We start from the raw sequence: 14,588 nt of genomic DNA, 5'->3' as shown, positions 1-14,588 counted from the left end.
TCTTTGGACGAAAATTCTATAATAGAAAGATTTATTGCTTTAAAGATTAGAAAAAAATTTTAAAACGTTCAGGAAATTTAATACCTATGGTTTTATGTTTGTCTAAATGTTGTTTGTTCTTTTGCCTAAATAAGATTTTATTTTCTGGTAAAATGTCATTTTCGGTTAGTTAAAAAAAAATTAAAATGTGTCTTTAACTTGACGGACATATATACATTCAACATACATTTCTTGAAGGGGGGGGGGGGGGGAGAGAATTTTATTTGCCCAGGGCGAAAAAAGTCTTAATCCGGCTCTGGCTGCGGGAGCTATAGAAGGTCTGTCGGTCTGTGGGTGCAGACGAGCGTTCCGTTGGGTTGGGTCTGTATCGTTTTTTCTACTCGGAAATAGAGGAAAAGCAAAGTTGGGGGAGATACGCATCGATCGTCTTAGAGTATGGGTCGCCCACTAAGAAATTTTAATTGCGAGATAAAGCGGTGTAAATGGTTTCCAAACAAATTTGCGCACACGGACTATGGGATGGTATACTAGTAGAGGAACTTTTTATTCAGTTTTGTCGTATAACACCATCGCATAGTCCGTGTGCGCGAATTTCGAAACACCATGCATACAATTGTAAACTGACGTTTCCGGGGAACAAACCGTAGTTAAAGTGGAATTTCAATTAATATAAATTCGAAAGCAGATGTTAACCAGTTTTGGTGTTTAGTCTTGAAATCGTTTTATTAAGTGCTCTATTAATGACTGATACTACGGAAGCGGGGCGCTAGTTTGAGTTGAAGATATTAAATTTATTGCTCGTTAATTTCCATACAATAAAAGGTAATCGTACCAGGTAGAACAGTAGGAGATCCAATTTTTAGTTTCTGTGTTGCCCAGCTTCAAGGTACCATCTTTTCCGGAAGGGCTGCACCGTTCTGTACCATATGAAAACCATTGATTTTAGAATTTTAGCATCTAGAACGCGTAGATTGTTACCAAAGCAGCAGCGAACATTACTGCTTCGGTGGTTCCGCTTTAACCGCAATTGAAAAACAAAAGCTGCTGATCCACTATTGGTTTAAGTGGGACGCCGGTCGCAGAAATTTCGTTTGTTGCGTTTTACCTAATTATAAATAACCAAGCGCAAAAAAAGACGAGTAGCGATGGTGAAAGCGGAAAGGTAGCCCGCGCGATTTTATTCACTGCAAAATCAGAATTAGTTGAAAAAGTAATTCGATTTTCGATTTGTGAAATAATCGGATAAAAAATGGCGTGTTAATTTATGAAGAAGAGCAATCGTTTAATCGCAGAAGTAATACAGATTAGTTTTTAAGATACGAAAAAAGACTCCTACTCTCTAAAAATATCTACGTAGACAGAATTTCGACGACGGAAGAAATTAAATTATGTCGTTACGGCAGCAACGAAGTTGAAGTGTATTTTGCATCAACAAACCAATATTCGTAACGCGGGGAATAAAACCACAAGTATGAATTGTGCACAACTCTTGTGCAGACAAAGTGTATTTTTTAAAACCGAAACAGCTTAGTAAGTAATGGAGTTATAAGGTAGAAGCATACTATATTTATCGATGTTTAGCTTCTCGGTAGATGATTAATTGGGGGGGGGGGGGTCTTTGAGACCTTTTAGTAGAGTTCCATGAAGGATAAAACCAGCCATTCTTAAGGCAAAAGGAAGAAAGGTGGTAGTTCGTAGAAACAGTTTCCTTTCGTTGACTTTTTGATTCTTAAAAAATGCGCTAAAAATAGCCGTGTAGATAAAATTGCAGTAGGTACGCTTCCTGAAATATCACGAATCTAATTATAGAATAGACTCTTATCAACATCGCGAATTTGTAAACCTAGATCTTTGACCTGGAGAAGATTGGGAGAATGGGAGCGCTGTATGAATAAAGTATAAACGAAAACTTATTTAATAACCTGAGACGAGCCTTATTTTCTTCCATTGCCACCACTGTTGGAGTTTGTCGATGTCTTAAGCTGCAGTTACCAAAGACCGTTGACCTTTGTACTTTGTACCGTATTCCTTAAGTTAAATAATCTTATAATTCGTTTTTGCGTGAGAGATTCACGGTAGAATTCAGTAGATTGTCCCCATACAATAACTTATATCATATTGCATCGAGGGTATTGTATTGCATAGTATAAACATTAAAGCCGCATTGACACAATGCAAGCACGCTGGCGCCAGTAAACTACAACCTAGTACGGTATAGTGTTTAAATTTACAGTACTCTTCCAAGAATGGGTTAGCAGCCCTCCAAACACTTTTGGAAAGAAGTATTTAGTATCTTCAACGCACGGTCACCTGTAGAAGGTATTTCCTGTTGGCGAAGGTTATTGAATCATTTATCCTTTAGTTAGTAGTTCATCAAAATATGATTGGGACACCCGAAAATAATTAAAGAAGCGCACAGGATCTTGCCGTAAGGCCAGGGTCAGACGAGCGTTTATTAAACGGACGTAGGAACAATGAAAGGGTTGGAGCATGAATAGTATAGGACAGAAAGGAGACAAGCTGGTTGAGGACGAAACAACAACGCATATTAAATATTGACACAAAAATCCCAAAAAATACATTTTCAGCTAGTTCCCAAGAAAAAGTTCATCACATTTTATTGCATTATAACAATACATTTTACAATAATACCTGCACGTTGTTAATTTAACAACACACTTGCACTGATAATAAATAAATAAGTAATTAGTACAATAAATAACTTCAACAACAAAATTTATCTTATGTCATTGGCCATCTGTGAGCTCCCCTCTGAGGTTAATACTTATAAGCTGCAATAAATTAATTACACGTTTTGAAAATAATTGGTTATCGGCAATTACCTTCTTTTTTTCTTCTAATAGTAACTGATCTTGTCCCAAAACGTACGAAAGTTTGGTGAGCGCAGCTTCGACCGTCATATCGTACCCGCATATTAAACCAATTTCCTTTAAGGCTTGCCCCGTTTCGTAAGTCGGCGCAACCGCCCCTTGTGCGCATTGCGTTATGTTTACGATGATTACCCCACTTTCAATTGCCTCCCTAAACACATCCAACACGTCCTTTCGATTTGTGGGAACGTTACCAGCACCGTAACTCTGCAAGACCACACCGTCCACACCTTTTCCAATAAACGACTTGATCTACAACCAAAAATAAGTCCAGATCATCAATGTTTTCTAGTTCACCAAACACTTACCATCGCCCCAGTAATCGTTGGAAAGACAGACAAGACAACAACGTTAGGATTTAAATTTTTACTAACAACGAATTCCTCTTCACGATTACTTTTAAGCGTTAAACTGCGGTTCACTAAAAGAGACGAAAGTTGAACACTCATTTGGACTAACATGCAACAACTCACTTGTGATATCAATTCCAATATTAGCCAAAGGCGGAATGTTAGGGGAATCGAATGCGTCCAGCAGATTTGTGCTCACCTTCGCCGTACGATTACCTCGAAAGAGCTTGTTCGAAAAATACACGCACACTTCAGAAACGTTGAAACAGGCAGCGATTATAAGTGACGCTAGAAAATTACTCTTCGCATCACTCCTATTTTCATATATCGGAATCTGAAAAATTGAGTTTTGAATTTCGTATTACCTAATACGTAGTGAAGCTTATATTTACCTGAGATCCAGTTAGTACGACTGGCTTTTGCAAGCCATTTAGCATGAAGGATAGCGCAGAGGCTGTATACGCCAATGTATCCGTACCGTGCAAAATTACAAAGCCATCGTATTTGTAATAGTAGGTCTAAAAAAAGAGCATTTTTTATTTACAGTGAGTATAAAAGGGGTCCAAAAGTTTCTCGATTGCAAATCATTATTATCATTCAAAAAACTGGGGTTTGATTGTACATGGTATTCATTGTAAGCAATTTGTTACCGAGTGGATTATAGTGATAACATTGATACCCTTTGCATGTAAAGCCAAAACTAATCGAGGTCACAGTAACTTGTATGTCATCACTGTAAGATGATGAGGAAATGCAGATAAGTTTACCAGTTTTACCAAACGATCATTGATTAGATGGAAACTAGAAAATGATCGTGATGAAACAATAACATTCGCTCGTATGCAAAGAGTGTACAATATGTAAGTAGGGTAGATATACCTACCTCAATATCGGTAGCGATTCTGATCCAGTCCTTGACGGACATGTTGCTCGAATCATACAACGGGTCATATTCGATAACTGTGTACACTACAACTTGCTCCTCGTAAATGTACCTGAAAAATAAGTTTTGAGAGGAAATTTAGTACATTTTCAGTCTTACGGAATTATGAGCTCGTCGGATCTTTGTTCGCCAAAGTACAACTCAGCGTATTCTTTATTGTGCAACTCCGGGATGTTTCTCAACTGGCGCGTTAAGGGGTGTGGTGATGGCACATACACTGTAATAAAAAGAAAACTATCAAGATGTTCAAATTCTTTAATGAAAAAAAAATTACCCAATTTAATAAAATAGGTAATTTTGCAAATAGCTCTTTAAAGACTTCCTTGATCATTTATCTATCAATTATTTGATATTTACATATTTTGTTTGCAAAATGATTTATTTTGACATATAATGTGTGTAATTACGATCAATCGCACCGCTCACGTATAAATAATACTGGAAGACAAGTAAAAGGGTTGTCAACCACACTGTTTTGAGTAGAGCCCCAAGCGGAGCGACATTTCCGGAAGTTTTGTAAGCTGTGCAGAAAACCAGGACACTTTAATGGTGGGTTTATATATAATCGTTACAATGTTAGATCATTGATAGCCAATAGAAACAAAAGTTTATTGTGCGTCACTAACCAACGAAACCATGCATTTGATTCTATTAGCTATTTCTTAATGAAGTAAATAATGATTGTATAAACCCACCATTAATCTGAGGGCAGGAAAAAAGGGAAACTCAAATGCCACATGTGTGTGGGAAAATTGGGCACAAGGCGAAGGAATGGCAATTGATCAAGGGTACATCTGCACCATAAACACAAATTCCTGTGGTTTTTTGTAGAACTGAAAGTATTGTTGTTATGAATCAATGAAAATTGAATTTGCTAAAAAAAATCAGTTTCTCGTTTGAAGTTGATTTGTTCCAAGTTCCAGCTAGAAAATCTTCAAATTCAAAGGCCCATCATGGTAAATTGTGCATAACAAACCGTTCTTGATATTGTGTTATCTTTGAATTAAAATTAAGGATAATTTACAGAAAATCGTGCAACGAGCTTCATCTAGATATTTTGAAATGTAAATCTGTAACTATATTCCAAGCCCTCTAGTAACGGGCTGGTGTGCCCGCTCAATGTGTATTTTGTTTTTTGTAAAAAAAAAGTGTATTACATGTGGTAATCACTTTATTCTTTCTTGTACTAACCATTAATTGAACTTTTTTTTCAAATAACAACCCCAAAATTTTTTTACATTCGAAATACTTTGTTTTTCTGCGACAACCTTCAAGAATGATGCTATAAAATTTATCACAAAAAAACGGGGAAAAAATGTCAAAGGAAAAAAATTAAAATTTCGTAAAAATTTTGGCAGTGTACATATAAAGGATATAAGACTTTTTTTAAATATCTGGTTTGAGCTAGAAAGCTGTTCCGTCAAGAATTTCGCACTTGGTTTACATTTTGCATTAGTTTATGTTGTTGATGGCAACATAGCGTGCTCCAAGCTTAATTTTACAAGTGTACCATTATTGCATCACGTTTGCTTGTTTATAATGTACCGTGTGTCCTATTTTGGTTAAGACTGCGGGGTATCAGCTGTTTTTAAAGATAGAGACTTGCGGATTTCACGACCCTGTACCTACCACTTTTTTGTGAAACACCGCAAACAGAATCAATCTAGCTACGTTTGATAAGCGTGCAATCGAGAAGTTTGACTTTTTCGGATGTTATCGTATCTTATGTAAGATAAAAAAAAAGGTAAAAACTGCCCATTCTAGATATTTTTCTGTAGAATCCAGTGGCGTAACAATTTTGGACCACCGTTTCTAAGATTTGACCCAAAGTTGGTATTTTTTATATACCCTGAACAAAAAATTAATAATCTTATTTTTTACGGTTTTTATATAGTAGGCCATGGATTCATGGAGACCTTGTTTTTGTTTTTGTATTCATGGCAGCCGGTAGCAATCAATAAAAATGGCTGACGGTAGAAACATGCCATTTCAAAATCTTGAAAAATATGATAGGTATAATATAACATATAATTATACAAACAAATTTAGGCTGTGATACACCAATGTAATTCGGAATGCAAATAATTGATGTTAAGATATATAGGGTGGTTCATTTAAAAAATACCAATATTGGGTCAAATCTCAGAAACGGTGATCCAAAAATGTTGTTGACTTCTCTACGTAAAAATATCTAAAGGCAACAATTTATACCTTTTTTCTTTCTTACGTGGGTAATGCCCAGATTTTGTGCGTAAGCAATGCGAGAAAAGGGGGTCCCCTAATTAACAATCTTTCCCGACACTCTTCAAGGTGTATACATATACATGGTCTTAAAACTGCAGAGAGATGAATTGAGGGAAAGAGAGTTCAACAAATGTGATTATTATAATTATCAAGTCAACGCCGTGTTTATCCATATCTTGGGCACCCATCTTTAATTTAAAAATTTTTTGCAAACATATTGAAATTGAATTGTATTTGGCATTGACGCGAATGAAAATTATTTACATTAAGCAATCGGATTGATTGCGTGTTTAAATTAAATGGTGCTTGTCGGAATTCTGGAAATATCCGGTTTAATTACAGACTTAGGGCAATCACAAGTGATATTCTATTTAATTTATCTATTTATTTATGTACAGTAGATAATTATTATATCTTAGTGAATTATACAGTGTGTTCGTCCTGTACTCCTATAACGAACTTTTTGTACAATATTTTTATATATTCTCATAGAAACCGATTTTATGGTAGAAAGGTAGAGTTTCTCTCAGAATAAACCATTTAAATGTAACCATGCATCTTGGAATATACATATAACCTATATTCTTTCATATGCAATACAACCGTCACTCACTAGGTACTATTGCCAAATCAATAAAAGAGGTTATCAAACTAGATAGCTTTTAGAGCATAAATCCAGTTGTGTCTGGTATTGAGCCTGCACAATTTGGGGAATCCAAATCTTTTCCATCACAGCGGGTACTACAGGGCCGTGGCATTCAGTAGGGCAACCGGGAAAGTGCCCTAGGCGCCAAAAAGTCTTAAGATTTTTTAAAATAAAAATTATACAAAAGTATTTACAGTTTTTATTTTGCAATTTTAAATGCACTTGCGGCAGGATTGATCGTAAATAAGTAATATAATAATTCTAAAATAAGTATAGTGAATTTGCTAAAGTTAAAGCTAGAAAAGTAAATTCTAAATAAATATTTAGTCAAACATTTTTTTAAATAAAAAGTATGCAAAATCTGTATTTATATATTTAAGAAGTGCAGTATTATTTATAATAAAAATATGCAAAGACCACATTATTATTGTTATTATTATTATTAAAAAAGGCGCTTCCGACAAACTTTGCACTAGGCGCAATTTTACCTTGCCACGCTCCTGGGGTATACTATCTCTAACGTAGGAACTAATTGATTGTTTGCCAAAGATTTTGAGGAGCTATTCCGAATAACTAACGATATTATTTGGCAGTTTTGTTTCAAAAATTCTTAAATGGTTTTTAGACCAACCGATCAATCAAGGGGATGCCAAAATGAATTTGTAAAATGTATCCTACGCCAATTACAGTTTCTACTTTCTAGCATGCATTTGTTGATTTATTTTTGATACTTTTTTGGAGAAGTTTATAATTTTTACTGCCTATGGATCTTTCAAACAATGAAAACCCGTGAAAGATCAGTATTTCCGCTCGAATATCCTCTGAGAAAGTGATTACCTAATTTATCAAATGATGGAGTTTTTTAGGGTATTTCCATCATTACTTTATTAACAAAAACACTACTCACATTATAAACAAAGCTGATTACTTATTAATCAAGGAAGTACCTATGCCAAAAAGTACCTACTTACTATTATAATAAGGTCAACTCTATTCAGCAGGAAATTGTTACGGTTAGAAAATACTTTCATTTTAATTTATCGTAATGCATATCTGTACTATAAATACTTTACATAGTTTCATTTGCCAAAAAATATAATAGTTTCTGATCAAAACGCGTTTTAAAAAATGAAACCATCAAAAGGTATCATATCTTAAAAATAATGAAGAAAATAAGTAATGAAGCTACTTACCACCTTTATGATTTTTTTGCATACCAATTGTTCCACCGGTATAAACCACCAACACCTTCTTTATTTCTTTGCATTCACCTGGCATTTTGATCTCGCTGGTCACGTAGGTAACTAACTGATTCTAAACGAATTTAACCTTAATACCCGCGAACCTTACGTACATATGATAATTTTATTAAACAACAAATACGTCAACGCGCTTCCGAGTGGTTAACGTCTATATTAAAGAGCTGTACTACAGTAGCAATAGTAGTAATTGCTCGTTTAAATATATAGCCGATAGTCGGGTACCAATCTAATCGTGTATTGTTATCGTCATACATAATATGGTAGGTACAGAGGTTATTATAACAAATTATAGAACGGAATAACCAATGAACTGGCTGCCGATTCTCTACGATTAATTTCATCTCGATTAATAGAAATTTTTTATTTATTTACGTCGACATTTTTATATGCGTCAGGCAATAATTTGGACCCAAATTGGTAACACATTTCAATTAGTTTTCGTATCTAGGAGGATGCCTGTAATGTGTTTATGCATTTAATTGCACAATTTATTAACTTGGTTTTTTTTGGGACCACAGGAATTTTACCATACTGACTTTAAATATAATATACACAACACAATGATGCAATATCTATCTACTCTTTAACAATAAGTTTAGGGTAAAAAATGGTTAGACATTTCATATTACTGCGGTAACCTTTTGTTATACGCTTAACTGAGCAATGACTTTATTGGGCGTGTTAATTGAATAAAAATGCATTAAAGTACATAGGTTACCGCGGCGCAAAACAGGTGTAATAGAAGGTTGCACGCGGACAATACGTCACGAGTCCGCGAAAGGATTATCGCGGTAACGGGTACTTGCAAAACCAGAAATGAAATGTCCGCTGATCATTGAAGTCATATAAACAAATAATATCATTTGTTGGTAAATTTATGTCGTCATAAAACTTTTTAAACCAAACTTTTCCAGGAGCGCTTCCTTGATTTATAATAAAAAATATCCCCTTTACTAACAATTTACAATCTTAAAATTAAAATGAACCACGCTGGAGGATTCTCGATGTATATTAATGAACTCGAAAAGTGTAATTATTTTTTGATTTTTTTAAACGGGTTAGAGTAAATGATCGAAAGGTGGGATTTCGTCGCGTGCAGCCCGCCGCAACTCCAGCCCTTAACGCCTGCTACAATGCTTTGCTCGTGAAAATGACTTCAACGACGCGGCGCACTTGAAAGACGCCTACGTCTCGACTACTCATAGTGGTTACCTTAAGTGTATGCCAAAAACGAAGGAGTGCCTCTTGGTCGTTCAAACTCGAAGCACTGTTTGATCCACTAGGTTGACCCAAATGGTTGAAAACGACGGGCGATACAAAATTCCAGGTCTCGTATAACGAATGGCTCCTTTGATTTCAATGTTATAACAGGTGGCCGCCTTGTCGTTTCAAAAATTTGTTTTTGAATTTGTATTTTGTTAAACAAAAGACGTATACCGCTTCATAACGAACATGAACAAAAAGATTGGTTGCCACGATCTCGTCAAAACTAAGAGTTGAGTTCCGTTCCGTTCTCTTTAAAGTTGAGTTCGTGAAGGAATGCAGATTTACTGTTCGTTTAAAAAGGTACGCTAGTCGAAGTCTTTGCGTTAAGAAATAAGTCCCATTTCAAAACTGTTACTGGGAGAGAATTAAATAGCAAGAAAAGTGGGAGAGCGGGCATTCTAAGTTTGATTTCACGAGTCGAAACGTACCATTTTGGTCGCCTTAAAAAATGTGATTTTACACCAATTTTCTCGAGCGGTCACGTACTACTTGAGATCCGCTGAAATTGAATTCTTAGTGAAATTACGAGCGTGAGCCCGAACCAAATTGGGGGGCGCTGTGTGTAAAAAATCTCGCCGTTGACATTTCTTTGCTGTGTTGTGAGAACTATCCTTGCGTATGTGTGCGATTTCAAGAACCGACATTTATCGAGTAAAATATATCCGAATAGTAAGTAGTAAAGAAATCGCATTTAACTTCGTGTAAAAACATATTTAAAATTTATTAATATAAACATGTCGGGTATGTCGTGGAGAAACAATGACACAAATTCGGATTTGTGAGAAAATTAGTTACGTGCCATTTTATACGTGTGCGAATAAACGAATTACAATAAATTCCGGGCACATTTTATTTACGAGTGGTAAAATATACGCGAAGGGACATTTTCGAATAGGAAATAAAAACGGAATTAAATAAACTGAAATTAAAAGAAGTTTTTTTCTCGGATCGCTAACAGTAACGGCTGGTGAAAAACAAGTTCCTTAATATTGAGTGAGGTCTTTGGACAACTTCTTGTGCGATGAATAACATTTTGTATACAAATCCATGCGGCAGGGAATTTAAAGACAATTAATCGGTGCATTTATCCTCAACAAAACGTAGTTAATAAATCGGGCAAAATTATTATCAACACAATGGATCATTGGCATTTTATTCTTCTTCTTCTATTTTTATTTTAGGAATTTGCATATAAAGAATTATTGTTCGAAGAAATTTTAATATTCCTAAATGAATCTAGTGAAAATTGCATGAAATAGACTTAGGTTACATGACGTTATTAAGCCCCCCAGATTCGATCATGAAATTAATAAAAGTTGCTCGAGGGAACCTTAATTAAGCGTTTTCAACAAAAAAATTGCAGAAGAAGCCCTAAATTTTCCACTATCCTTAATTCAAAGTTCACATTATTTCATCGAACTATGAGGTTGTGTTACTTAAATTTCACGATTAGTTTTAAGTTGGTAACTGTGTGCGTAACATTCCAACCTTAATTCCTTAAGAGGTTATGTTATTCTTCCACGATTTAATAAACGTAACAAAATAATGTATCTATACATGTATTTCTAATTATACCATAAGAGCAAGTAGTACTCTAGATGTTTTGCATAATTCATGTGTACATTATTTACAGATGAGCAGCAGCCTTCGGGCTTGAAATACTAACAAAGTATACATACTTTTGAAGATTTTCTACTACAAATTGATTTCACTTAATCACCAGTTGGTACGTAGAAGGTAATCGAAATTAATCGTCGGTAGATAAGAAAGACGCGGTCTATGAAAGATGCGAAAGGTGTCCCTTCCCCTTTCAGGTGTATAAGGAGGTCTATACTAGTCACCGACAGGCACGAAAAAGACGTTCGAAGTCAATCAGCGGTCGATACAAAAGAATCGGTATATGGATAAGATGCGAGAACTTTTAATTAAAATTGTGGAAAATTTCGGATTCTTCCGCAAATCTTTTTGTTGAAAACGCTTAATTAAGGTGCCTTCTAGCCCTTTTTATTAATATCATGATCGTAGCGGGGGGGGGGGGGGGGGGGAGGCTAAAAACGTCATGTAATTTAAATTGAATTTTGTTTAGCATTCAGAACTCAGAAGTATGTATATGATATAGGTACAGGAGAATATAGCAGTAATTCATTATGTGGTCTCATTTTATGAACCACACTAATGTTTTGCATGTAGGAACCTGTAAAGAAAAATGGAAATTGATTGCCTTTATTTTTATTACTATATTCAATCAACTAAGTTCACGTGAGTAAAAAAAACGATGAAACAATACATCAGTAAGATCATTTGAATTTAAATTTGGGATTTTAAGAGTAGATAACGGGCCAAACTTCCACAGTAAGATGTATAAAACACATTTTTATAACTGAGCTAGCCGTGGATAAATTAGAAATTAATTGTCCTATTAAAGTTTATGCCAGTGCTGTAGAGGTTCAACAGTCATACGCCCTTATAATTGAAGGTCATCAAACCATATTTCGCGCGTTTAAAACTTTACTAGCTTGTTTTACATGTATGTAACTTCTCTATCGTATTAGCACGAAATTTCTAGGTAAAGAATACACGCTCTCGGTCTTATCAATACTTATATCAACTTAGTGGCGACTTGATACAGCCTTGATATCGCTCTACAAAGTTCGCTACAATATCTTCACAAAGAACATAGTTAGTCTTACACCTTCAGTGCATGCGCTCATTTGATTTTCGACAAATGTGCTACATCGCCAAAACTTTCATTTCATAACGAACCACCACTTGCAATTTGTAATTTTAATAGATAACCATAACTTGCAAAAACACTTCCATTTGGATAGCTAGGGGGAAATTTGATGGAAGTTAGGTTGACCTTAGATTTAGCATTTATGTTTTAAACGTGTATTATAACCATAAATAAACCAGATCATCCAAAATTGATTTTGTGGATATTTTTTTAAGGAGAATTTTACGGACTTATAACTTTCAAATTTCGGTAGCTGGGGCCGCTGGGGATGCTAAAAGTGCTAAAAGTAAGGTAATCCTTCCAAGGAAATGACACATTGTCGAAATTAACGCACTATAGCAGCATAACAACATGTTACCAATTGTTCTTCTATCGAACAGACGTAATCTAGACGATTATCGCTACATAATCCACAACTCTGAAAATGGGAACCTATACGTTATATGGAGGATAAGTAAGGTATCAAAGTATCAATATCAAGGTATTAGTCCAGTCAAATTAGCTCTAAAAGTAGTATAAACTGGATGTTGTCATTTCACTGAACGAAACCAAGCGTATTCTATGTAAAAAAATTCGCTGAATCGGAAAATCATAGTCCCTTCGGCCGGAAACGCCCGGAACATATTGTTATAAACAAAAAACGAAGAAAAAATGGGAAAATGTCGTGTTTTTCACATTTGACTGCCAAGATCACCGTAGGTTTTATACTCCTTGATTAATTAGATAAACAAGTAGAAAAAGAGAGGCTTTGTCTTTCAAACTGGGGGAGTACAAGAGTGTTCTCAATTTTTTTATACATATTATAACCCTAAAACAATCTTTTCCAATAATTGTCCCGATGATTCCTGCAAATCGACGGGCTGTGCAATTTTTTTTTTCAAAATCCGAAGAATTTTCTTAGTTAACAAATGGAATAACTCCCGAAATGTAAACAAAAAAAATATAACTCTATAATATGCGAATGTAAAGCTCTCGGAAAGCCGTACATTAAAAAAAAATACGTCCAAATCCGATTAATAGTTCACGAGAAATCAGCTTTTGACTTTGAAGCCAGTTTTCGAAACAACCAAAAATGATTTTGCAAATCGGGTCGCACCGATCGATTCTTTACAGCGTGAACTTTTTTCATGCTTCTATTTCACCAAAATGAATGCTTTTTATTAATCCGAGTGCCAAGGGCCGATTATATAGTTACTTTTCTTGTTAAATCTCGGAAGCTATTCGATTTGTTAGTTAACTAAAAAAATTCCACAGTCCGTTGATTTGCAAAAATGATCGGGACAATTATTGGAAAAGATTGTTTTACGGTTCCACTATGTATAAAAAAAATTGGGAACGCTCTTGTAGTCCCCCAGTTTGAAAGACAAAGCATCCCTTTTTCTACTTGTTTATTTAATTAATCAATGAGTATGAAACCTACGGTGATCTCGTTTGTCATATTGTTTTGTTATCAAAAGAAGTTACTAAATAAGGATTTTCAAAAAGATCGGATGAATTTTACTTAGTAATAACAAAGTGTTAATTTTCGAGATTAGTTTTTTACCTTTTTCCATAAATAACAATAACAGTTGAAAATGAGCGTTCCGGAGCAAATGTATCTTATAGAAAATTTTATTCTAAACAAGTTCATTTCTATTCATTTTTTCCCTCCGAGCAATAGTTAACGAGATATTCGAAGTCAATTGTGAAAAAACTCGCCATTTTCCCATTTTTTCTGCGTTTTTTGTTTATAACAATATGTTCCGGTCGTTTCCGGCCAGGGGGACTATGATTTTCGGATTCAGCGGATTTTTTTACTTAGGATACGCTTGCTGTCGTTGAGTGAAGTGACAACATCCAGCCCAAACCGTAATTTGACTGGACTATATGCGTAGTTTGGGATAAACCCTTTTTAGCGCATTTTCCAAAAGGAAAATGAAAGCTATATTATCCGCACATTGTCCGTTTGTCCATCTGTCCGTCTGTACCACTACTAGTCCTCCAGTTTAAGCGTTTTCATTGTGGTTATTGTTTCTTATACGGTGTACCACAGTTTGGAGATCAGAACGACAAAAGATTTTTTGAATTAGTCACTTTTTTTCCGAGTTATTTCTGAATCTATGCGGTGAAAATGCGCTTTCGTGGGTCGCGAGTGACCACGTTTTAAACTTGTTTTATAGTAAGACCCAACCATACCATAATGAAATAGCTCGTGATGGAAATAAACTCGTAATAATACACAAAATGATTCACAGGGACAATGGTTTGGTGGA

At 35.1% G+C, this 14,588-nt stretch overlaps 1 protein-coding gene across 1 annotated transcript; it reads right to left on the bottom strand.

Annotated features, from left to right (window-relative positions):
• Window positions 1-2,600: 2,600 nt before the first annotated feature.
• LOC116180891 (60 kDa lysophospholipase-like) lies at window positions 2,601-8,522 on the bottom strand. Its single transcript, XM_031501070.1, has 8 exons — window positions 8,268-8,522; window positions 4,284-4,401; window positions 4,125-4,236; window positions 3,634-3,759; window positions 3,365-3,575; window positions 3,200-3,312; window positions 2,844-3,143; window positions 2,601-2,792 (listed from the first exon to the last, which is right to left on the bottom strand). Exons 1-8 carry the CDS (start codon window positions 8,350-8,352, stop codon window positions 2,748-2,750), a joined length of 1,110 nt encoding a protein of 369 aa, XP_031356930.1. The 5' UTR covers window positions 8,353-8,522; the 3' UTR covers window positions 2,601-2,747.
• Between the last annotated feature and the right edge of the window lie 6,066 nt (window positions 8,523-14,588).

This window comes from Photinus pyralis, unplaced genomic scaffold (assembly GCF_008802855.1).
Source record: "Photinus pyralis isolate 1611_PpyrPB1 unplaced genomic scaffold, Ppyr1.3 Ppyr1.4_LG9, whole genome shotgun sequence".
NCBI lineage: Eukaryota > Metazoa > Arthropoda > Insecta > Coleoptera > Lampyridae > Photinus > Photinus pyralis.
The sequence above is the reverse complement of the archived record's forward strand: the minus strand, read 5'-3'. Positions and strand labels throughout refer to the sequence as shown.